This window comes from Mytilus edulis, chromosome 6 (genome assembly GCF_963676685.1).
Source record: "Mytilus edulis chromosome 6, xbMytEdul2.2, whole genome shotgun sequence".
NCBI classification, from domain to species: Eukaryota; Metazoa; Mollusca; class Bivalvia; order Mytilida; family Mytilidae; genus Mytilus; species Mytilus edulis.
This window is the reverse complement of record NC_092349.1, coordinates 179,593-203,341: the sequence shown is the minus strand read 5'-3', so window position 1 is coordinate 203,341 and position 23,749 is coordinate 179,593. Positions and strand designations below refer to the sequence as shown.

General features: G+C 30.6%; 2 protein-coding genes across 11 annotated transcripts in view; one reads left to right on the top strand and one right to left on the bottom strand.

The window, feature by feature from the left end:
- The first annotated feature begins 1,584 nt into the window (after positions 1-1,584).
- Positions 1,585-5,075, top strand: LOC139526880 (uncharacterized). Its single transcript, XM_071322020.1, has 2 exons — positions 1,585-2,444; positions 4,683-5,075. The coding sequence occupies exons 1-2, from the start codon at positions 1,643-1,645 to the stop codon at positions 5,048-5,050; spliced, it is 1,170 nt and encodes a 389-aa protein (XP_071178121.1). The 5' UTR covers positions 1,585-1,642; the 3' UTR covers positions 5,051-5,075.
- Positions 5,076-6,811: 1,736 nt separating this feature from the next.
- The window catches only part of LOC139526877 (autism susceptibility gene 2 protein-like), a 133,368-nt gene continuing 116,430 nt past the window's right edge, over positions 6,812-23,749 (bottom strand). For 3 of the 10 annotated variants that reach the window (XM_071322011.1, XM_071322015.1, XM_071322017.1), the window contains 8 exons: positions 23,192-23,409; positions 20,011-20,046; positions 19,235-19,327; positions 17,808-17,900; positions 15,183-15,393; positions 13,929-13,997; positions 12,954-13,239; positions 6,812-11,280 (listed from right to left, as the gene is read on the bottom strand). In XM_071322011.1, the coding sequence (XP_071178112.1) occupies positions 10,419-11,280; positions 12,954-13,239; positions 13,929-13,997; positions 15,183-15,393; positions 17,808-17,900; positions 19,235-19,327; positions 20,011-20,046; positions 23,192-23,409 (1,868 nt within the window). In that variant the 3' untranslated portion in view covers positions 6,812-10,418. Of the gene's footprint in view, positions 11,281-12,953; positions 13,240-13,919; positions 13,998-15,182; positions 15,394-17,807; positions 17,901-19,234; positions 19,328-20,010; positions 20,047-23,191; positions 23,410-23,749 lie in introns of all 10 variants that reach the window. The other 7 variants (XM_071322010.1, XM_071322014.1, XM_071322016.1 and 4 more) reach the window with 3 other exon arrangements.

The following is a 23,749-nucleotide window of genomic DNA, read 5'->3' as shown; positions in this document are numbered from 1 at the left end:
TTTAATAAATACTTTATTGTACAAAACAAATCATATCAATTTTATCATCTTTGTATATATTTATATTTCATATACTTTTCATATAAGTAACATCTCAATGCATATCAAAACTTAAAAAAATACTTTCGTGGTCATCAGCGTTAGCTTACTGTAAAACATCAATTCTGTAGGGACAATGCGGAATTTGTGTGCATCAAAGTAGATCTAAAAGGCACGTTTGAATAGTAGGCAATATGACTTGATGTTCAAAAACGCTTAAAACAATTCAACATATTTAAACTACTACTATTTGTAGAAATTCATATCTAAAAAAAAATGCCCCATAGCAAATTATGTATAGTATACGTATGTGTCTCCTTCACGTGCACATAAAGCAGGAACGCCCTCCCCTTTAATTATTTTTTCGTAAATAGATCTGTAACATATAGATTCTACCACTGCATCGAGTGTGATGCGACCTTTATCTACTCGAGATAGATCAATTTTCACATTTAAAACGCTAGTGTAGCTGAGGTGGTGGTGGAATAAGTACTTCTAATTATGATTTTTAGACATGCAGACAATCATAAACATTCTTTCTGAATGATCTGCAAATAGATGTGTTCTTTTTACGTTACGTCAAAAGGCATGATCGCCTTTTTCATGATGTCACAACTTAAAAATGTAAGAGGGAAGCGAGAAAATTTACGTCATTATCGAATGTTGACCAATATCAAACTAACATCAAACGAACCACACGTTGATTAAATAGAGAATAATACATGGCAAAATCCGTATCATATGTCGTATCATCCCGAGACATCATTATCAGCCCAAGGGCCTTTAGGCCCGAGTGATGATATTGGTCGAGGGTGATACGGCATGTGATACGGATTTTGCCATGTATTATACGCTTTATTATATATTTCAACAGAAGAGTTTTATATAATATGAACTGTTTTCTGATCCATAGCACTGGGTTACCTTCAGTTCTACTTTTGTCTTGTTTAAAAGGCCTTAACAGAACTGCTCAATTACTTATCCGAAGCACCTGGATTGCCTAATACAATTTGCGTGCTGTGTTTTAAAAATATTTTGTTTATTATTGTATTTATTTGTGTGTTTTGTATTTTTTATAGTTGCATTTAGTGTGCCAAAAAATATGAAAACTTGACGTTCGTGACGTCACATACAATATGAAAACTTGACATTCGTGACGTCACATACCAAACAATGACGTCATTCAAAACATTTACCTATTTTTAAGAAAATGTTTCTTAAGCAAATAAAAAATAAAAAAAATGACGTTATGTTAAAAAAAAAGTAGGGGTGTGATAAAGGGTATGCGATAAAGGGTGCGCATCAAAGTTGCGCGATATGGATTAGACAGCAGGCTATTTATCAAATATGCAAAACTACTGTATTTACTACTAAACATATGATAAATAAAAGTAATCAACATGTCAGGAAACGGATGAATTGGAAACGAATAATAGAAATCTATATTTACATTATTTATCTTTATATTTAACTATTAAAACAGATGACTTTGAAACCTAGTATCATATAAACAAACAAAACCTATAATGTGTTATCGGTTAAATATAGCACGTTGTTCTATATTGTATATCTCTCTTTGCATGTTTTCATTTGGATTATAACAATGAAATCAAAAGGGTTAATGTTTCTTGCTCTTCTCGTATTTAACCAAAGTGTGCATGGCTTCCTTTTGGATGGACCGTCAAACAGCGCCAAACAGACGACAGGAAATATACAGTTCCTTGCGGAGACGGATTTCATACAGGCGAAAAAATTACTTCAGCAGAATATAGATGAGCTACGTCGTGATACGGATAAAACCATTGCGTTCTTGACCTCTCAGTTAAAGAACAAATTCGTACTTTTAGAGACAAAATTGTCTAATGTTGAAAAACAAAATGCAACAAACAATGACTGCGTATCTATGGAGAAATATCTTGCTCTAGAGCAAAAATTAACCAGCGTTCAGAAAGAAAATGAACAAATGAAACAAGGAAATAAAGCAGTAAAAAATGAACTGTTATCTTTGAAGAACAAATCTTCCACACAAGAAATGAAAATTGAAGAGCTCCAAAAGCTAGGAACTATTAAACCGTTACAGGAAATTAATGCTTTACAGCAAAGTGTTCATCTCAATACTGATAAAATACATTCCCTTTCTATGAACGAGCAGGCCCGCAGTCAGGATTTCCTGGCTCTATATAATATAACTACTGCGACCGGAAGAAAGCTAACCGAAATGAAAACCAGTACGAATAATCTTATTCTCCATTTGGAAAATAACCAAACGATGACTATGAACAATTTGAGGCAAACTTTAGATAACCAGTTGACAAGTTTCCAGACCAGTTACAATGCCACCATTTATGATTTGCATACCAAAGAAATTTCGATGCAAAAACAAATTACTGAAAATAACGAAAGAGGTATGTTAAAAATATTTTTAATAAGGACTTTGTGTTATTAAAAATTGCTGTTACAAATTTTTTGGAAGTATTTTAAATTGAGGAATGTATCTCCCTCGTGCAAAACTCTGATTCCTTGTCCAAATTTGGCTATACTTGTTTGTCCTTTTTGATTTTTATCTCTGCATCTTTTTAATAAGCTTTGGATTTTAAAAAAATGGCTTAGAGCATCACTAAAGAGATGCGCATTTGGTGCAAAAAAAATGGTACGGTTTATATTATAAACATTGTTGTGCACTATTGATGTTATATATATTAAGGTGGTACCCAACACTTTTACTAAAATGAATTTGGCTCGTTTAATTTTCATAAAATTTTGACAAAGTATTTACTTTGACCCTTTGACAAATATATAAAAATTTCAAAATATTTGAACCAACCGTTTTATCAGAAAATTTACACTGGTTATATAGCAGTTTGACAAACACTTATTTTGATCATTGAGAAGCTTAATATTCCCTTAACAACACAACGTAATTAAAACGTTTAGTTGATTTTACAGAGTTATCTCCCTGTAGTGTTAGGTGCCACCTTAAGTGATTTGTAATACTGAACAAAAACATTGTTTGCTCACATGAATTTTACATGAATCTCAAATGAAATTCACATGAAAAATTTCACGTGAGATTCACCTCAATCTAGCTTATACATGAAACTCACGTGAAAATTTTCATGCGAATTTCACGTGAATTGACATTTACATGAATCTGATGTGAAATTTTTCACATGAAATTACAACAACAAAAAATAATATTTTTTATGATTTTAATTAAATTTGAAAATTAAGATGTTATTTGAATTACTCTATTTTAAAAATTCATGCGAATTTCACATGAAATTTTTTTACGTGATTTTCATGTGAAATTCACATGAGTTTCACATGAGATTCACAAAACTTATTTCACGTGAGTTTCACGTATAAGCTCGTTTGAGGTGAAATTGATGTGAATTTCACGCGAGATTCACATGAATTTTAATTCACGTGAATTTGATGTGGATGAAATTTGCCTGTGTAGCTTGTACTTTTTCATGTCAACGCAATTATAATGTAAGATTCTTAAATATTATTACTGTGCATCAAACACGTGTTTCTAGACTTATCTTCATCAGGAACCCTCGTGAACAAATATATGGGAAGCCTGTAGATCCCTTCTTTTCTAGTTTCCTTATTTTACTTTTTCTCATGTTGAATATACATACAATCATTTTGACTAGAATTTGAAAATCAGACTTCCATCAATCTGTTAATATTTTGTTAACAACTATAAGAGAGTTGTGTTTCCGATGTCATTTTGTTGTAATTCGTGAGGTATTCCTGGGGTGACCATGATGATTGGCTATAATAGGATACATTAAGTGGTCCTATCAAAAATTCATATGTTCTACATTTGTTTAAAAAAAACCACCTTCGGTGAAAGTGTTAAACGCCTCTAATTATATTATATTTCAAACAATTACCACGTTTTTCAGACATTTCGCTAAATAATGGTTTTAATAGAAAATGACCTATTAGTAATGATTGTATGGAAGTTGGGTAATTTTTATCCAAGTTTATTTGCAAAGTAAACAACAACGTTACAGCAATGGCTGGTAATGCAATGACTATATTATACTTTCACCGTCATAATTCAAATAGGTCATACTCTCGATCGACGATTTGCTTAAAAATCAGAAAGGCTGCTTTAACAAAATTGTGAACATAAAAAATATTGAAAACATAATTTATGTAATCCATCGCACTTAGGCGTTACCATCAACAAGATATAATGCATCAATGCATTGCCACTATAACGCCAACGCGATCAAAAAAGCATTTCAGCGACAACCAATCACACTTTAACTTTACCATCGCGGTTCCAAGTACAATCGCGGATCAGATTCCTACATGTATATCTTTATAATTATCCCAAAGTAGCTATAGGGTATAGGGTCGTCAATGATGTATTTAGTCAAAATTATCCGGATAGTTTAAACTTTGATATAGTTAACGAAATACGCAGAAGCCACAAATGCGAATATTTGAATTATAAAACAAAAAGACGATGTAATATACATGTAATACCACTTTAAAGAATATTCATAGTTACCAAATGTAAGCTCTAAACACTAAAATGTTTGGTCAGGAAATATGAAATACATCCTACCGAATTTGAAATAAAATTGAAAACTATTTATTCATATATTTTTTTTGTATTTCAGTGGCCTTGTATGCTTTGGCTTCAGGTAAAAGTGGAAACGTTATTCAGTTCAATAACGTACAATTAAGTGTAGGAATAAAAAACACATCTGCGTTTAAAAGCACTGGAAAATTTGTTTGCGAGAAAGAAGGTCTATACTTAGTGGCTGCTTCTGTTGCATCTAGTGAGTATAGTCACTTCTGTATCAATCGGGGAAACACACATGTTGTTTCATGTACAGAAATTGGACAACATTCTGGAAGTGCCTGGCATAGTGGAACATCAGTGACAATTTTGCACTTACATGTGAATGATAATATTAGCATTGCAACAAGTAATACTATAGAAGCCGGCTATTGGACTCAATTTACTCTAATAAAAATAAAATAGTGCATAACAATATAACGTATTCTTTAACTTTATCTTCAATCAAGTTTGTTTATTGAACACTAACTTTTTCCAAAGATTAAAATTGAAAATCAAAATATTTTCACTTTTTCTTTTCTAACAATTAAGTTCATGTCATGTTACCGTGGCTCCAATATCTTTTCATATATCAGGAATATCAACTGCACAAAAAAGAGTGTTACCAGTATATGGGGACACATCGAAAAAAAGATTGAAATACAGCAAGATTCTGAAAAAAAGACTCCAACATTTATTATAAATTTTTGAATTAAATTAGTAGTGCTTATCAACATTCCATATATTTTTTTTTACGAAACTTCATTGCAAAAGTGGCACAGTTTAAGCCGTAAAAAGAGTTCCTACATGTACAGAAATGCAATCTGAAGGTATATGATCTATTCATTTCACAAGAAATAAGATATATGAGTTTTGTGCCTCTCTGTTAAATATTTGTTTGTTTTGAGATTGTGACACAGTGATGACTGCTGAACCCCTATTTTGACAATGTTACTTATTATGTCTGTTTTGTTCACGCATCGTTTTTAATATAATGGAATTTGATGCGACTGTTATACAAGTGAGATGTTTAGCACTATAAAACTAGTTTCAATCCACCATTTTCTACATTTCAAAATGCCGGTACCAAGTCAGGAATATGACAGTTGTTGTCCATTCGTTTGATGTGTTTTATTATTTGATTTTGCCATTTGATTAGGGAATTTCCGTTTTGAACTATCCTCGGGGTTCAGTATTTTTTTTGGTGATTTTACTTTATGTGACAATGTGCAAAATATCACTGACCTATTTCGGCACCCTTAACCGTCCTAAACAAAAACTAACATGTAATTATTAACTATGCACAAGTCAATAGATCCTAACTGAGGGACAGAGCCAAATAATTTTCATGGAAATTGGATTATATCATTGCTTTACCAATAGTGGTTCTCCTTTAACTAACCCAATCCCAAACTTAAACAAATTATTGATGCACTGCTGATAGAAACATCAAGTGGAGACAAAAACCATTACTAGAAAATGTCATTGCTGATAGTTTTTGCTGTTTGCTGTTTACCATTTCTCGTTACCTACAAAAAATAATTAATTTAGGACAAAAACGTCTGTTCCGAGTTGTCAAGACAAATTGGTATGGATAACACATTCTGATTTTTTTTCAGATTTTCTATATCTATAACATTTCAAGACAATAGACAAAACTTTTCTTTTACACTTATCATTTATTTTTTGACATCTTGGTTGGTATGCAGACTAATCAAACCCTTTTGTTAAACTGGATACTTTTATGATGATTGAAGCCGTTTGGTTTCAAATGGTCCAGTATGCAAAGAGAAGATTTTTTTAAAAGTTCAAGGACAACAACCCTGTACACCAAATGATGAGGAGCACCCATATATATGTTTAATCCTACCACATCTGTTAAGTCTGGGGCCTGATATTCAGTGGTTATTGTTTGTTGCTGTTTATTATTTTTTTTGTTCGTAGTTTTGTACTTTAATTATGCAGTATGTAATTTGATCATTGTTGGAGCCCATAAATTGATCTATAGTTGATAACATCTATGTCTTTAGTCTCTGATGGAAGCTTGTCTCATTATACTCATGTAAACATTGAAAAGACGGAAAATATGTGTAAACAACTTTGAGACAAACTGTTCTTATTGTTGCATTAGAGGATAAGTTCTCTGTCATAATAAAACCAATTTTCTGATTTAAAGAACAAAACAAATTTGATTTTTTGAATAATTTATTATTTCTATTTTTAATAGAAACATACGTATTTTGTGACACATGTCCTTGACACATTTCACCATTCAATGATGATAATAATAATAATATATTGCATCAAAATCTTTGGATTTTCTGTACAAAAAAGTTCATATTAATTGTATTATTTATATATATACTTATATCATATATACGTAATAAGTTACATCTCAATGCATATCAAAATAAAAAAAAATCTAAGAGTCTTTTAAAAAAAATTCATTACTATTTAAAAATCTTTGTAACAGCTATTATTAAAAATCAAAATATAATGTCCAAGAACGCTTTTCCACAGACCTACAGTGTACAACAATACACAAATTAAAGTCATACTTTGTGATCACTGGAATAGATATTTTGTAGATTAGATAAAATTTCACAAGTATTTTGGACTTTAGTACCCAAATGTATATGAATACTATTAACACATGTTAATAAAAGTTAAAAGCACTTTGTGCTGCATAAGTTATATTCACACCTTGAATAGTCAGGTTAATATATTCATACACCTTTTAAATAAAATTAATAAAACATATGACTGCATTGACCTTTTTAGAAAATGACAAAATTAAATTAAGATAACATGTCATGCAACAACAGAATAATTTTTCAGTGCTATTTTGTTAACACAACATGGTACTTAATATAGTATAAACACAATTGCCCAAAACACTCTTTCACATAGCCCTTGAATATAAATTATCCATACTTTTTGAAAGTTACAAATTAAAATGTTTGGCATAATTCAATTTTAAATGAAAATCAACGAATTCAGATAATGAGGTGATGCAAAAAATAAATATAAATGATAAGCTATTAAAACACCCATGGTGACGAATAAATAAATACAAATTAATGATGAATGAATGAGATCATTTCTACAATATTGCAATAATACCATATAATCTACACAGTAACACATACAATCTAACATTTGTGTATTAAACTTCATGTACATTTATACTCTATGTATTTATTCACATGTACATTTTTACTTAGTGTATTTATTCACATGTACATTTATACTTAATGTATTTATTCACATGTACATTTTATACTTTGATTATTCATTCAGATGTACAATTTCTACTTGGTGTATTTATTCAGATGTACAATTTATACTAGGTGTATTTATTCAGATTTTAATTATACTGAGTGTTTTTATTTAAATGTACAATAATTCTATTAGAATGTACTATAGTAGTTTGTTTATTTCTCCAGATGTACAATTTATACTTTGTATACTTTTTAAGTGGCACAGTCTATCAAAATTGATTGATTGTGGTTTGCTTAATGTTCCGTTGCAAATATTTCATGTTTTCGGTTTTCAGACAAGAACAAACAACAAGCAAACCGACAGGGAGGTGTTGCAAAATCATTTGACTAGGATGAAAGGCAGGGAGGGAAGTTTTGAATTGGTCGTCGAAAATTAAACAACTTTCATTTAGGAAAAGTTGATACTTTGTATTGGAAAAAGTAAAATAACAAAAATACGGAACTCTAAGCAAAATTCAAAACAGAAAGTCCCTAATCAAATAGCGAAATTTAAAGGTTAGATATGAGATTGATGTACCAGATGCATGTCAATGAATAGTGTCGAATGCATTAACAAATCAAAATAATTGACCACTGGACATTAACATAGTAACACAAGCAACAACCAATCAATCAATCAATCAAAATAATAGGAATAATTCAAAAGGATTTCAACTAAAAAATGAGAAAATTTAAAGTTGCATATATATAAACAGACTTTATGGGAATGATGCTAAAATATGTTAGATGATTTAAAAAAAAATCTTTATGGAATAGAAAAAAGGTACATAAAGGGTACTAAGAAAATTTGTTCACCAAAAAAAAAAAAAAAAAAAAAACAATTGTTATTATATAGCAGTAAGGTATGTTTCCTTATTTTTTAAATCTGTTTTCCCTCAAGTATATTCACAATACAGTTACACCATAAAATTACCATGCACAATCAAAGTGAATATCAATGTCATCTTGTATTTTGCTAATCTAAAATTACTGTAATCATTATTTTTTTTTCCTTTGAAAAGTGAGAAAAAAAAAAGAAAGAAAAATACCACTTAACAAGTTTATTGCATAATAATTTTTTCTAAAAATAAATCCAACATATTTTTTAAGACTGTTTTCAAATTACTATCTAATAGGAAGCATGTTATCTCTGCATTTGATTACAATGGCAAAGAAAAGCAGACAAGTGTTTTCTAAAGAGTAGAAATTTACCCTATAATTAAATAAAAAATTTCGGCATAAGTTTAAAATTGGTAAAAGTCAAATGAGAAAACTGAATTTCACAAACTGTATAATTTAAACCTTAGTACATCACAAAATATTCCTAATGGACAGCAAAAAATTATAAATATTTAGAAAATTTTACAGACATAAGATATATTTGACCTTTATACTAAAAATTTATTATACAAAGTAAAAATATTCAAAATAAATATTGGGTGTAGGTTTAAGGCAAAACCCATTGCCAACAATTTGAAAATTTACACTATGGAACAAACAAAAACCGTACCATAAAATCAAACGGATTAACAAACAGACAAATTTGTAATAAAGAATTATCAATTATTTGTATGTGTTCTGATACGTATACTATTCAAAGAATTTTAATAAATTCAGTAAAACATGTAAAGCCAAGTGTAAAACACCTTTTTTTACCAGTGTCTAAAAATTCTCAATTCTAAAATGTCAATTAATCAAGTAACCCTCGCCAAAAGAAAAGTTGTTTATTAATCAAGCTCACCTTTCTTCCAAAAAAGTGGCGACAGTCTTAAATCTATACATTTATATGTGAAACAAATACCTTGGAAATCATCATTTTTATTTTAAAAAATCCTACTTATTCAATTAATAAAAAAGTATATATGCGTACTGTTCACATTTCATTTTATACCTAAATGCATGTGGAAATGCAGGTAAAAATCATCTCAATACCCTCTAGTTCCCTCTTAACTTCAACATACCTATACTTTCAGCAACAATTTAGATAATTGATAGAATGTACAATTTAAATAGATGGAATATATCTATGTGACTTTAACATGTCCAATGAATTACTTCTTTCATCTATTTGACAAATTGCAGAATATTATCAGTAAGGTCTTGTTTTTTGCATTTGTTTCCAATTTTAATAATTTAATGTATACACATTTAAACTTCTAAATCTTTAAAAGTTATTAGGGTGCAAATAATTAATATTTTCAGGGAGGGAACTTTTCAAGTCCAGTACCTCTCATTTTCAAATTCAAATTTCAAACCCCTGCTGTATTCTGCAATTAGCCAATTATATTTATATTACACCCAAAGTTACAATGGAAAATTCAACATGCCAACTGTGAAAAAATACCATGATATAATTAGACTAAATGTAGGTATTAAGTAGTAATTTTGGGACTGTTGTAGTTCAGAAGGAACCAAAAAAAAAAAAAAAAATGAAAAAAATGATAGCTGCCAACGAGATCACATTTCTGCTTTTAAAGCACAGATTACATCTTTACAATATTTCTACAACAATATTCTAAGGGAGATAACTCCTCCTATCTGCTGTGAACACCTGGATCATTGGAATAGTTATCTCTCTTGTCACTAGTCTCTGTTGCACTAGGTTTGCTCCGCCCCGGAGACTGAGTTCGAGATTGAGTAGCACTAGAGGAAGGTATTAACGGGGGAGGGTACCCAGCAGGGGAGCCCCCTTTTGCATGCGCTATCATTGGGCTAATTGTCCGTGGAAAGTGTGCCGACAGCGGATCAGGAGGACGTAAATGTGGATATCTACTTTGCTCAAAGGCCATTCTTTGTGGATCATAAAATGGCAATCTCTCTAATATGTCTCTTCGTACTCTTTCATCCTGTAAAAAAAGTTCTTCTTTCCGTAACTGTTCTGGATCAAACAAAGACGGATGTTGAATTCGGCTCAGCATTCTCTCTCGCTCCCTCTCCATATCCCTCTGGAGCTGAAACTGATGCTGACCTAAGTTCATTTCTAACGGACTTTTATCATATTGACTTAATAATGCAGGATGGGGTGGCACACGGTCACCAAACATGTATGGGGAAGGTGCCCCTAAAAGTCTAGCACGATCCAACATACTGAAGTTCATTGGATTAACTGCTTGGGAACGACCCAATAAATAGTCTGTCCTTAGTTTATCCCTTTCGGCATGAAGAATCAAATCCTCCTCACGACGTTCCTGCTTAATTTTAAGTCCACTTTTATCGTCAAATCTTCTTTCATAGCTACTGTCAGATTTGGCAGAACCAACACGTCCATTTTGTAATGGTGACCTTGACCTAGATCTTGACCTTGATGCATGTGCATCTTTCATGTAAGATAACTCTCTTTCTCTACTCCTTTCTTCTAAACTGACTCGTCGGTCATGTTCGCCATTTCTTCTCTCCCTGAAAATATTGGAAAAACAAATGTCTTATTTTTCTATTTAATTATTTATTACAGACACCATCAATTTCTATCTAGATATGTATTGTTCTCTTTAATCTGTTTTAGATGTGTTTAATTTCATTCCTTTTTAATTGTTTTTAAATCTGCACTTATATCAGTACTGTATATTTCTTGTATTTATAAATCTCAAAATAAATGTCAAAATATGTAGCAACTGTTCAACAGGACTTTTCCATCAGATAACCTGTGGTTATTCAGGGCTAACTCCATAATCTTTCTATATATATATATATGTATTTGTCCTAATTTTATACATCTTTCAAATGAGGCAAAATTTGTTTAGTTATTTACTAATGAAAATTTGTCTGTACTTAAATATTTAGGGAGCTATATTATTACATGTCTAGATGTTAGACGAAATGTAAATTAATGTATGTAATAACAATGATAATTGTAATGATTTTATGGTTCTCATCCTGCCTGGAACTAAATGTATTTGATTTTTATAGAATGAAGATAATAACACCTATCTGAACCTTTTTAATGTTTCATTTTATTATATAAAAATGTTTTTCTGTCACAAATCATGATGTATTGTTCTATGTGTACATGTTATGCTGCCCATCAAGGGCCCTTGATTGGAATAATAAAATATTCTTATTCTTATTTTTATTCTTATATACACTTCATCTTAAATCTAGCCCAACAATGTAAGGTCTGCATAGTTTCACAAACCAAATATATGTGTTGTCCTGCTTTATTTAGTCTATTGAACATCTTTGTTATTCTAACCTTATGTTTATGAGTACGTACAGTACTAGCTAATAAAATATTAGTATTATTTTTTAAAATATTAATTTTTGTTGTTCAAATTTGTGAGAAAAAAAAAACTGCTCTTGAAAATAATAGAACAAGTATTTTTGTAAATTCAGCTGTGACAAGCAAAAAATGCATGCAATGAGATAATAAAAATCAATATTTTAACACGAAATGTTCTTCTGTATGATTCACATTTTTTCTAAATGATCATTTTGTTGAAGGAAGGTTTTAGAAAGTATGTCAAATTCACAATTTTTTCAGACTTGGATAGATTTTGAGCTTGATTTTAGAAATCTATTGTGGAATGTGTATATAAATCTCTCTTGATGTCTTTTAGTTATTTGTGTTGTTGGATTGCTGCCTTATTGACATATACCCAAATTGTCTTTAAGCCAAGGTGGTTGTGTGGTCTAGCACGCTGGATACAGTGCAGGCGATTTGGTGTCACAATATCTCAGTAGCATGGGTTCGAATCCCGTCGAGGGAAGAACAAAAAATTTGCAAAAGTAAATTAACAGATCTAACATTGTTGAGTTGATGTTTAGATGAGTTGTAAAAAAGTATATATATAAATTGTCCTTGAAAGAAATGAGATTTTGATTATTTCTCCCGATTATCTGTATTTACCTTTCTCTGTCTTTTGATTATTTCTCCCGATTATCTGTATTTACCTTTCTCTGTAATGAGATTCTTATTATTTCTCCCGATTATCTGTATTTACCTTTCTCTGTCTTTTTATTATTTCTCCCGATTTTCTGTATTTACCTTTCTCTGTCTTTTTATTATTTCTCCCGATTATCTGTATTTACCTTTCTCTGTCTTTTTATTATTTCTCCCGATTATCTGTATTTACCTTTCTCTGTCTTCTTCCCGTCTTCTGTCCAATGCTAAAACACCTGCTTCTGGTCCCCTGTCCCCACGATCAATCTCTCCATCTTCCCGTTTACTCCAGGGGCCTGTCTGGGCACCAGGGAATGTTGGAGGAGTCCTATGTAAACGGTTCCACTCGTGAGGTGACGTTAGTCCAGGAACATTAGGCATCTCACCACGCCCACTAAATGCCCCAGATGAACCCAATCCTCCAAATCCAAGAGGGTTAGACATGGAATAAGGTGATGGTTTTGGAAATGGGGAAGCACCTGATATAAAAAAGTAATAATTCAATTATTGATGCATCAGTTTTGTGAGAAGGAAAAATGGTAATACCTTGAATTCCTTTATATATTTAACATCAATTTTTTTTTTAAACAAAGATTTTTTTGAAGTCTGTTAATTCATTAAAAAGCATTCTTTAAACCTGTCTTAAGTCGAGAGATTATTAGATTCACAATAATAAAAATGTTTGCAACAGCATCAATAATATTCCATATTTTTGACAATAGACATAATGATAGACAACAATTATTTCTGAATTTATAGTATGCATAACAGGTAACTGTTTACTTTTGAAATACTTATGTTATTTATCATAATTTAATTCAAACATTTAGATAAAAAAATCTCTCTCAGTTTACCATTTGCTTATATGCAACCTTTGTCAGGTAGTACAGGTAACAACAAGCTTAATAACTTCTAGATGACTTTAGTTATTCTTATAATTGGGTCTCTGTCTCATTGACTTATACCCCTTAAGTTCATTAAAGTTATGTAAAGACCATTTTACATTTCACAAGTGCAAATTCAGATTTCGTCTTCTCTAGGGGATGACATTAAAAAAAATGTCTCCCGCTCAGCCATGGGATAGAGTAGATTGTCTCCCTCATATTAACCAATCAAAATCTGTCATTTTAAAGTGATGTATAATAAAAAGAAATATTACCCTTCTTACCCGAGTGCATGGGATTTAAGAAACCGCTATGTCCAGGTGGCTGTTCTAGACTATTTCTGCCATGAGAACCTGCAAAAGTCAATTGTATAAATTTACAAACCTTACTGCAAAGTTTATGTTTCTTATTGTACTTATGTACTTTTCATTTTAATATTTTATTTAAATCTAAAAATATTTGTTTTAGTCTTGGCTGTTTCAGATCAAACATGTATGTTGGTTTGCAGGCACCTTTTCTAAAGTCCAATTTTACCCCATATAGGTAATACAATATATTATGCTCTAATAACAAACTCCCTAATAAATTTAAATGCAAGTTAGTATACTACAAAGACTTATAGATAACATTTTTCTGAAAGCAATTTGAAGTATATTATCATCAAAGTTACTTTAATTTTTTCTTGTAGTTATCTCCCCTTAGACTGTAAAAATAATACAATTCTCACCACAGATTTTCAATTTGATTACTTTTGCTACTTTAATTTTAGATGTGTTCTGATATAGACACAACATCAATACAATGCATAGATAAATCATAATTACTGCATAAGTTTAAATACAAATGTACATTTCATGCATTGTTTTTTCAACAGTATGGCATGCATGGAAAGTGAGATATCTATTTTACGGAATATACCATTTATTTTAGCTATAAGAGCTTTGAATGCAAAAATCAAAGTGCTTTCTTCTATTATATCAAATGCTGACTTCTTTGTTTTATATTTCTGTGCATGTAAAACTGGTCAAACTTTGATTTAGTGCCTGTACCAAGTTAGGTTCAGGTGTTGAGTTTGATGTACTTTGTGGTATTTTGGCAAACCATTTTGATCTATATATTCTTTAGCAATTTTTGACTGCAAGGAAATCATATCCAGTCTTCCAATATGAGACAAGTTCAAAATACTGGCTAATAGTGGTAATTAATTAAAGGAAATCATATCTTCCCACCAAACATACTGGCTAATAATGGTAATTAATTAAAGGAAATCATATCTTCCCACCAAACATACTGTGGATTCATTCATTTATCTTTATGGGTACCAATTTTAATTTTTGTAGACTGAGGAAATTCTTGAATACTTGATTTTGTGATTTGGCAACTTTATTTAGTATACAATTAAGCCAAATGGAAATTTGTATTCTTTTAAATATTTAAATTAAGTTTTCACCTTTACCAACATAAGCTAGTGCCCCATGATTAATAATGAATCCACACTACCAGTGAGAATAAATAAATGATGCTAACTAATTTCTTACCAGAAAAACACAAACCTTGAGACAATAGTCCCGTGGAGGCAGAGAGATCAGTGGGTCTATGCAATGAAGCTCCAGGAAAGAGATGACTTGGAGGTCGTAACGGCTCCATTGATTTCCCTTCCTGCCCTTTCTGTAACTCTATATGTTTCTGTTGGTGCTGATAAATCTCCCAAGCTATCCTTACATGGACTGCATTCCATTTGCCTGGCTTCTGTAAAAATAAGATGTATATCAAATCTACAGAATCACAAGAAAGACATTTCAATTTACTAAGAAGCCCAAAATTGTCAAGACTTAAAATTGAGAATGGAAATGAGGAATGTGTCAAAGAGACAACAACCCGACAAAAGAGCAGACAACAGTCTAAGGCCACCAATGTGTCATCAATGCAGCGAGAAACTCAAGCACCCGGAGGCATGCTTCAGCTGGTGCCTAACCAAATATGTATACTAGTTCAGTGATAATTACACTTTTTTTCTATGAAATATAATACAATGTAATATTTTTTCACAAAAAGCAATTTTTTAAAATGAAACTATTTTGAACAGTACCTTAAGAACTGCATTACAATGTTGAATGAAGTGTTATTTATCATAAGCCACAATGACAGTTTACAAACATGTGTTAAATCAGTATTTTGATATGACTAAGCAACATGTTTTTATATTGGTTATTTGTGTGCATTCAAATTGAGTCAAGATGTCATAACTATTGAATGTACTTTGTGTGGGCAAAAATAATAGATTCTCAACATTCTAACTTTTCAATTATTACAATTAGAATGCAAATAAAACACTGTCTACCCAATTAACGGTATTAATTGGATATTATATAAATTCTAGAAATCCATTTAGCAGTTAATATATTTAGGCTATAAAATTATCATTAACATGGTGTTGATGGTGGTTGGTTTTAGTTTATTCACAAAACCTTTAAACAATTTTGAGCATGCAATACTGATATAACATCCCACTAATGTTGCCCTTCATTTGTCTTTTTGGTTGTTTGTATGGTTGTATGTTGGGTTTCTGTCACATCAATAAGATTTTCAACTTCATATGAAGTCAACATTTGGAAATAGATCCTCAAAACCATTTCAAAGAACCTTATTTAATTTGGATTCCTACACCATTTTCCAACCTTAATGAAATGATTTCTTTTGAAATCTAACATTACTGAATTTCAAAAAGGAAATTTCAGTTCAATAAACCCATGAAATTGAAGCACAAAGAAATATCAAATTTCCAAAGAAACATGGATTGCCTATGTTAATCTCATAATATTACAAAATCTCTAATTCTGGTTTTCCATACTTTCATATGAATTATAGCATATGGTATATTTGAAGGGAAGTGTATTTAAATGAAGCTAGCTAGCATATATAAGTATGATTTAGTTAATAACTTGCTTAAAGATTTTAAATTTTCAGATAAAAACATGTTTTAATTTCCAAAGTTTTGCTTTTAGAACATGGTAGAAGTCATGCAATTAAATTAAATAAATAATTCATTTGAAATTTCTGCTGGATATATTTTTACCTGAATATTGTGAAAATGATAAAATTCCATTTAAAAATGTAACCTTAAAATAAAATATATACTAAATAAACTTATAATAATTTCCAATCCTTAATAAAAACTGACATTTCACACTTCATAAACTAATTTGTACAGAACTTTTTTTTATAGACTTTACACTGATGTTACATGCTCACAGTTTATATCAGTCATTTTTTTAACAACATTAATATGTACTACATTCAGTGCTTCTAACCTCTGACCAAACATATCACATGTCAATTTCATAGCAAACAAAAATGGTCATTTTTGATGACATAAACTTCTTTTTATTTACATTAACCTAAATATCAATATCTCAATTTCACTTTTCAAATGAGTTGAGAAAAAGAGTAGTTTAACTAATTTATTCATTTTTAGCCATGGCGTTGTCAGTTTGTTTTAGATTTATGAGTTTGACTGTCCCTTTGGTATATTTCGTCCCTCTTTTTTAACTAATTTAAATATTTTGACATAATCATTATACAACACAAAGTTGCTTAACTAGCAAGTAAGTTTTCAATGCCTGAAAAAGGCTTCAAAATGCATCCATTTGTCAACAACTACTGCAACATCCTCCAAAATTCTACATTTAAAAGAACAGCAGATATTGAAATTATTTTGACATTTTTGTTAACTCAAAATATTCAAAACAGTAACAAGCACTGATGTAAAATACCATCTGTAAGTGAATGCATGATTGTATGTTTATATATCACACATCTATGTATACCTCTCGCCTGATATGTTTAAAAATATCATTGAAAATTTCTTTGCTAGTTAGAATTTACGAAGTCTGCATACTATTCTATTAAAAATGATTTTTTTTTTTTAAAGTTAACTTCAAGTTACAATTAATTACAGACAATAGAATAGATGATTTAATGTCCAGTGGCATATATTTTATGCATTTTCAGGACAAACAAATAATTAACTCTATCAGACTGTAAAAACTCTAGTACAAATCTATATCCAGTAACAATCTTTCAATGACATTTTTAAACACACAGTTACATAGTACTAGGCTTGTGCAAGAAGGTGAAAAGTTAATAAGGCATAAAACACTAACTTTTTGTGCAGGCAAAGTTGCAGCTGATGGGATCTTATCTCTATCTCGTAGGGAGTGCAGCATCTGTGAAGGGTGCAGCCCTGTCGATACCCTCTGTAAACACATGATTATATACAAATTAAGCAAACAAATTGGATACCCTCTATTAACACATGATGGTATACAAAACAAAACATACAAATTCAACTTCAAATAAAACAAAAGTTAAGCTGTTATATACAACAATGCGCACTATACATAGCAGATTATGGTACATGAACCAAAATTTTCATGAGAATTTGTTTTTGTATATAAATAAGAAAACAAATTTTACATGGTTTACTCTCTGTATGTTATATCAATTTTAATCACATGACTTGTATATAAATCAAATTCCAAGACATATTTATGCAGAATTTGCACTTTAAATGAACATTAAATACTCATGAAAAAATGTGTTTAACAGTTACTTCAGTTAGACTATCATTCTCAAACTTGTTTATGCTGATCTTGTAGCCAATAAATATTAACATGTTTATGTGGTTGATGAATTATTAATTTGAAAAGACATGTGAAGAACATTAAATTCCTTTGAATAAAATGTCAATTAACTATAAAGTTCAAGTGGCTATAAAAGTATAAACAAGTCATAAAGTACCTGTATATATTGAACATCTGGTTGAGGGAAAAGCGAAGGAGGGAGGCGTTTTTGTTTTTGTTTTCATGAATCCCCCTTCCCCCCAAAAATTTAAAATCATAATTTTTATAAGATATAAAATTTCACAAAAGAAAAGACTAAGCGCACAAGTTTAGAATTGATTTAAAACTTAAATCAACCAAAATAACATTTTGTTACATTTTGTTTTTTGATAAACAAATATTTTCTGATATATTTCCCAAAACTTTCCCCCCCAAAAAACCTTAAAAGCCGAAGCTGCCTCAAGCATCTTCTAGAAGTGAACAGGTGTGCATTAAACCTTGTATGCTCTATTTTGACTCTTTGGTGAAATGTTTACATGATGAAAAGTGCAATGAACCAAACTTCCAACTTCCCAATTATGCAACTGTACAATGTTGTGAAATAGATTATTTGACCACAATACCCTACACAATAATTTTATAAGTGAATTATTTCCCGTCAGACATTTATTAAACAAGTAAGTACAACCAACATAACGGGACCAGTTATAAGAAATATAGAATGTAAAATATCAAAGATTAAAAAAAAATCTTTTTAGCAACAGCACTTGTTTGATAACAATACATATTCAAGAAATAAAACTTTTTTTACAGAAATGACTTGAAAATAGTTAAAAAGAAAACATAAAATGATTGCACTTTTTTTTTTGCTACTATTTTTACTCTCTGTACATGTTCATTTTTTATAATATTGACTATGTATGTATGCCTTTAAACAACTCTAGATATTTTGTAAGTATTTGTCTTACCTTGGGCTGGAATGCTCCAGTCAGTGTGGACGACAAGCCACCAGAAGGTGGCATCAGGGGAGATAATCCTGAATAACCTGGTGGCATACCAAACTACAATTAATAGAAAGAACATGTCAGCTTAAGACAACTGTATAAATAATTGTAAATAAACAATAGTAATATTTTATTATAACACTGTTACCACATGGGGTCCACATCAAAGCAATAGTCATTTTTTTTCGTCACATTTAGTTTTTGAATTTATGTACATTATATAGAAGATTTGTTAAATAGTGTTTAGTCATAGTAGAATGTTAACCGAATACAATCAATTAGTACTGAGGGGCCTCTGTAGATGTTTGGTCTATCAAAACTTCATACTACAGTGATCAATAGACTGTCAACACTCGGAGCTTCCATCATAAATGTCACAAATAAGACTTTAAATATTCTATATTCCAGTGTAGCCCTTGACTTCCTCAAGGTTTAAAATTTGAACCTGATATTTTTGTTAAAGAGTTCATTATAACAGCATATTTCCAAGTAGTAGCTTTCCCTCATTCTACAGTCAGTTACATATTTTGTAACTTATACAGGATCAAACAAATTTCTATTAGTACAAATTTCAATTCATATATACTAATTAAACTATTCCATATTTCTATCTCGACTAATTAAACACACACAGTCTTTCGTGACTTTTACCAACAGAAAGTTTTCAATAACATTTTTAATGCTATTTCTGACATTTCATCAATTGTTAAATTTACTACAAAACCAGTGCATGTACTTACATTGCGATATAAAGGATTATCTCCAAACTTATTGACCTGCAAGAAAAAGAAGAAAAAAATATATATAAAGTAATTTAATTATCACAATTTTAGTTCTAAATTATCAAGCTGTGAATATCTTTCATGAAATTAATAGTGACATTTCCATTTCTCTGAAATAAAATTTCAATTTCATTTAGAGAATTCCTTTAAGGTTTATGATCAGACTGATATTTCATTGTTGTTAAATTTATGTTAATTTTTTGTTTCTTTTGTATTTAAAATAAAAGAGTTAAACATTTAGAATCCAAGGTCAATGGAGATACATAAAACTGGATTAAGATTTTTATCAAAATACATTTTCAGTTTTTAATGTATCAATTACATGTGTAAAATATTTCACAAATGAACTGCTTCCTAAATTAAAGATGTCACAAGAAAGGGATTACAATTACAGTTTAAGCACAATCAATAAGACCAAACTATTTTAATTTTGAAAATAATCCACTATCATAAATTTCCTTTAAAACGGACCTCTTTTCGACATATTAAATAGCAGAAAAATCTTTTATATTAAGTCAAAAGAAATTCTTCATATATTTCATATCAAATTACATTTGATAGGGTTTTGTGCCATATTACTGTATCATATTTGTCCTGAGAGAAATAAAATACATAGAAATCAATATCTTCTCGTAAAATATTTCTCTTGTATCGCTATATTACATTTAAGTACAGATAAAACGGATGAAAGGGAGGGAAAAAATCAAATCATTTATTTTTATTTTTTTCTAATTTGCAACAGATTAAACAGACAAAAAAATCAAAAATCAAATTTCCAATTCACCATGAAATGCAACCAGCAATGCAGAGATAACTTCAGCAAAAATAACAAAAAGTCAATTTTTCACGGATCATAAACGAATAAATAATTTAATTTGCTTCACACCTTTGTACAAAGCAAAATCGATGAGTATCTCTTAATTTTTTTTCTCTATCACTGTCAGACTCTGAAAAGGGATATTTTATCATAATAGTCCATGCCAATTGCTACTAAATTCTGTAATGGCTTGTATCTTGTCAATAAAAATTATCATTGGAAGTCATTATTCCTGTAATTTGAATTTATAGGACAATTATCTGTAATCATGATATCCTGGCAATGTTTCACTTCTTCAATTTTTTTACACCCTGTTTGTCAGCCTAATCAACCAATCGTAACCATCCACTGATAGCCTCGGTAATCAGTTTCAACCCCTATGAAATTTACGAGCCGTGTTATCAGACAGGAAACTGATAAGTAGGCTTGTATAGAACTTGATATAGACGGCAATAAACTCTGTTGACAGTTTGATTAGGGAGTTATTTTTACAAGTAGCTCCGCTGGTATATCATGAACCAATTGAGCCAATAAAACAGATAGCTACTGAATGGTGAATATCACATGTAATATTTGTCAGATGGAAAAGATATTTCCCTCGGCAAAAAAACGTGCTATCAACAAACATGCCTTTCAGACGATAATAAGTTTGACTCATATCTGTAATTGTAGACTGTTTATTGCATTTCCAGCTTTTGTTGTTTTTTTTCCCCCATCTGACATTTTAGATTGGTGTTATTAAAGAAGCCTGATGATATACCAAAGGTTATGTGTTTCTTTATTATTACTGTAAATTGGCTGGCATTATCATTTCTCTCAGCCAGAATACTAATTATGTTTAACCTTTTAGTCATGATCATTGCTGTATAAATTGAAAATATTTTACATTCCAGAGTTTTCTAAATATATATTGTCATGGGACTTACTGCTATCAAAGTCAGATTTTGTTTTAGTTTTTCTAAACACACAAGAAAACAGTTAATTCTGTCAAATGCATCATTCTAACTCATTATGTGTAAAGTTGGTGTATTGAATTGTCTGTAATATTGTTCATAGTAAATGAAGCAGTTGGCAATTTCTTTTCAATTTAAAGTGATGTGATTTAAATAGTTTACCACTATTTTCGTTATTCTACAGACGTTTTTAATTATTGACTTCAGTATCTTTTTTATATAACATGTATTGACATACAAAAATTAATAAAAAAAACCAAGGAGTTTTAGAGACCGACAAACAGACGGACAAACCAGGTGATTGCAATAAACCATTCACTGTCAGGGCAAAACATTAAACAGTAAACCATCCACTGTCAGTGCTAAACATTAAACAGTAAACCATCCACTGTCAGTGCAAAACATTAAACAGTAAACCATCCACTGTCAGTGCAAAACATTAAACAGTAAACCATCCACTGTCAGTGCTAAACATTAAACAGTAAACCATCCACTGTCAGTGCTAAACATTAAACAGTAAACCATCCACTGTCAGTGCAAAACATTAAACAGTAAACCATCCACTGTCAGTGCAAAACATTAAACAGTAAACCATCCACTGTCAGTGCTAAACATTAAACAGTAAACCATCCACTGTCAGTGCAAAACATTAAACAGTAAACCATCCACTGTCAGTGCAAAACATTAAACAGTAAACCATCCACTGTCAGTGCAAAACATTAAACAGTAAACCATCCACTGTCAGTGCTAAACATTAAACAGTAAACCATCCACTGTCAGTGCAAAACATTAAACAGTAAACCATCCACTGTCAGTGCAAAACATTAAACAGTAAACCATCCACTGTCAGTGCTAAACATTAAACAGTAAACCATCCACTGTCAGTGCAAAACATTAAACAGTAAACCATCCACTGTCAGTGCAAAACATTAAACAGTAAACCATCCACTGTCAGTGCTAAACATTAAACAGTAAACCATCCACTGTCAGTGCAAAACATTAAACAGTAAACCATCCACTGTCAGTGCAAAACATTAAACAGTAAACCATCCACTGTCAGTGCTAAACATTAAACAGTAAACCATCCACTGTCAGTGCAAAACATTAAACAGTAAACCATCCACTGTCAGTGCTAAACATTAAACAGTAAACCATCCACTGTCAGTGCAAAACATTAAACAGTAAACCATCCACTGTCAGTGCTAAACATTAAACAGTAAACCATCCACTGTCAGTGCAAAACATTAAACAGTAAACCATCCACTGTCAGTGCAAAACATTAAACAGTAAACCATCCACTGTCAGTGCAAAACATTAAACAGTAAACCATCCACTGTCAGTGCAAAACATTAAATGAAGAGATACATACCGGTAATGGAGCTGGATTTGGGATCATCGCCCCGGTAGTAAATGGTGGAATTATGGGATACATGTGTTGATGTGTGTGTTGATGTTGGTGTTGGTGCATGTGTTGATGCTGATGAATGTCTGCTTTCATATAAGGTGGAGGACCTATCAATGAAGATGTCGGTCTCTCCTGTGATAACAAAAATCGTCTGTTCAATTCTTCACGTAAAATCTCTTGACCTGAAATAAAGTAGTGAATAACTTTACTGTAAAACTGTGACAGAAAAAAAAGAAAACATAAATATTCACAAAAAGCTAAATAATCCAAAGACAACTAAATTGGTATGTTCAATTTTTCAAGTAAAATCTCTTGACCTGAAATAAAGTCAAGAATAATTAACTGTAAAACTGTGACGGGGAAAAAATAGGAAAACATAAATATTCGCAAAAAGCTGAAGAATTAAAATAAAAGTAGGGAATGAATTTACTGTAAAACTGTAAAGGAAAATAGAAAAATATAAATGTTAAAAAAAATACAAACAATCTAAAGATCTCTGTAAAACTGTGACGGAAAAAGTAG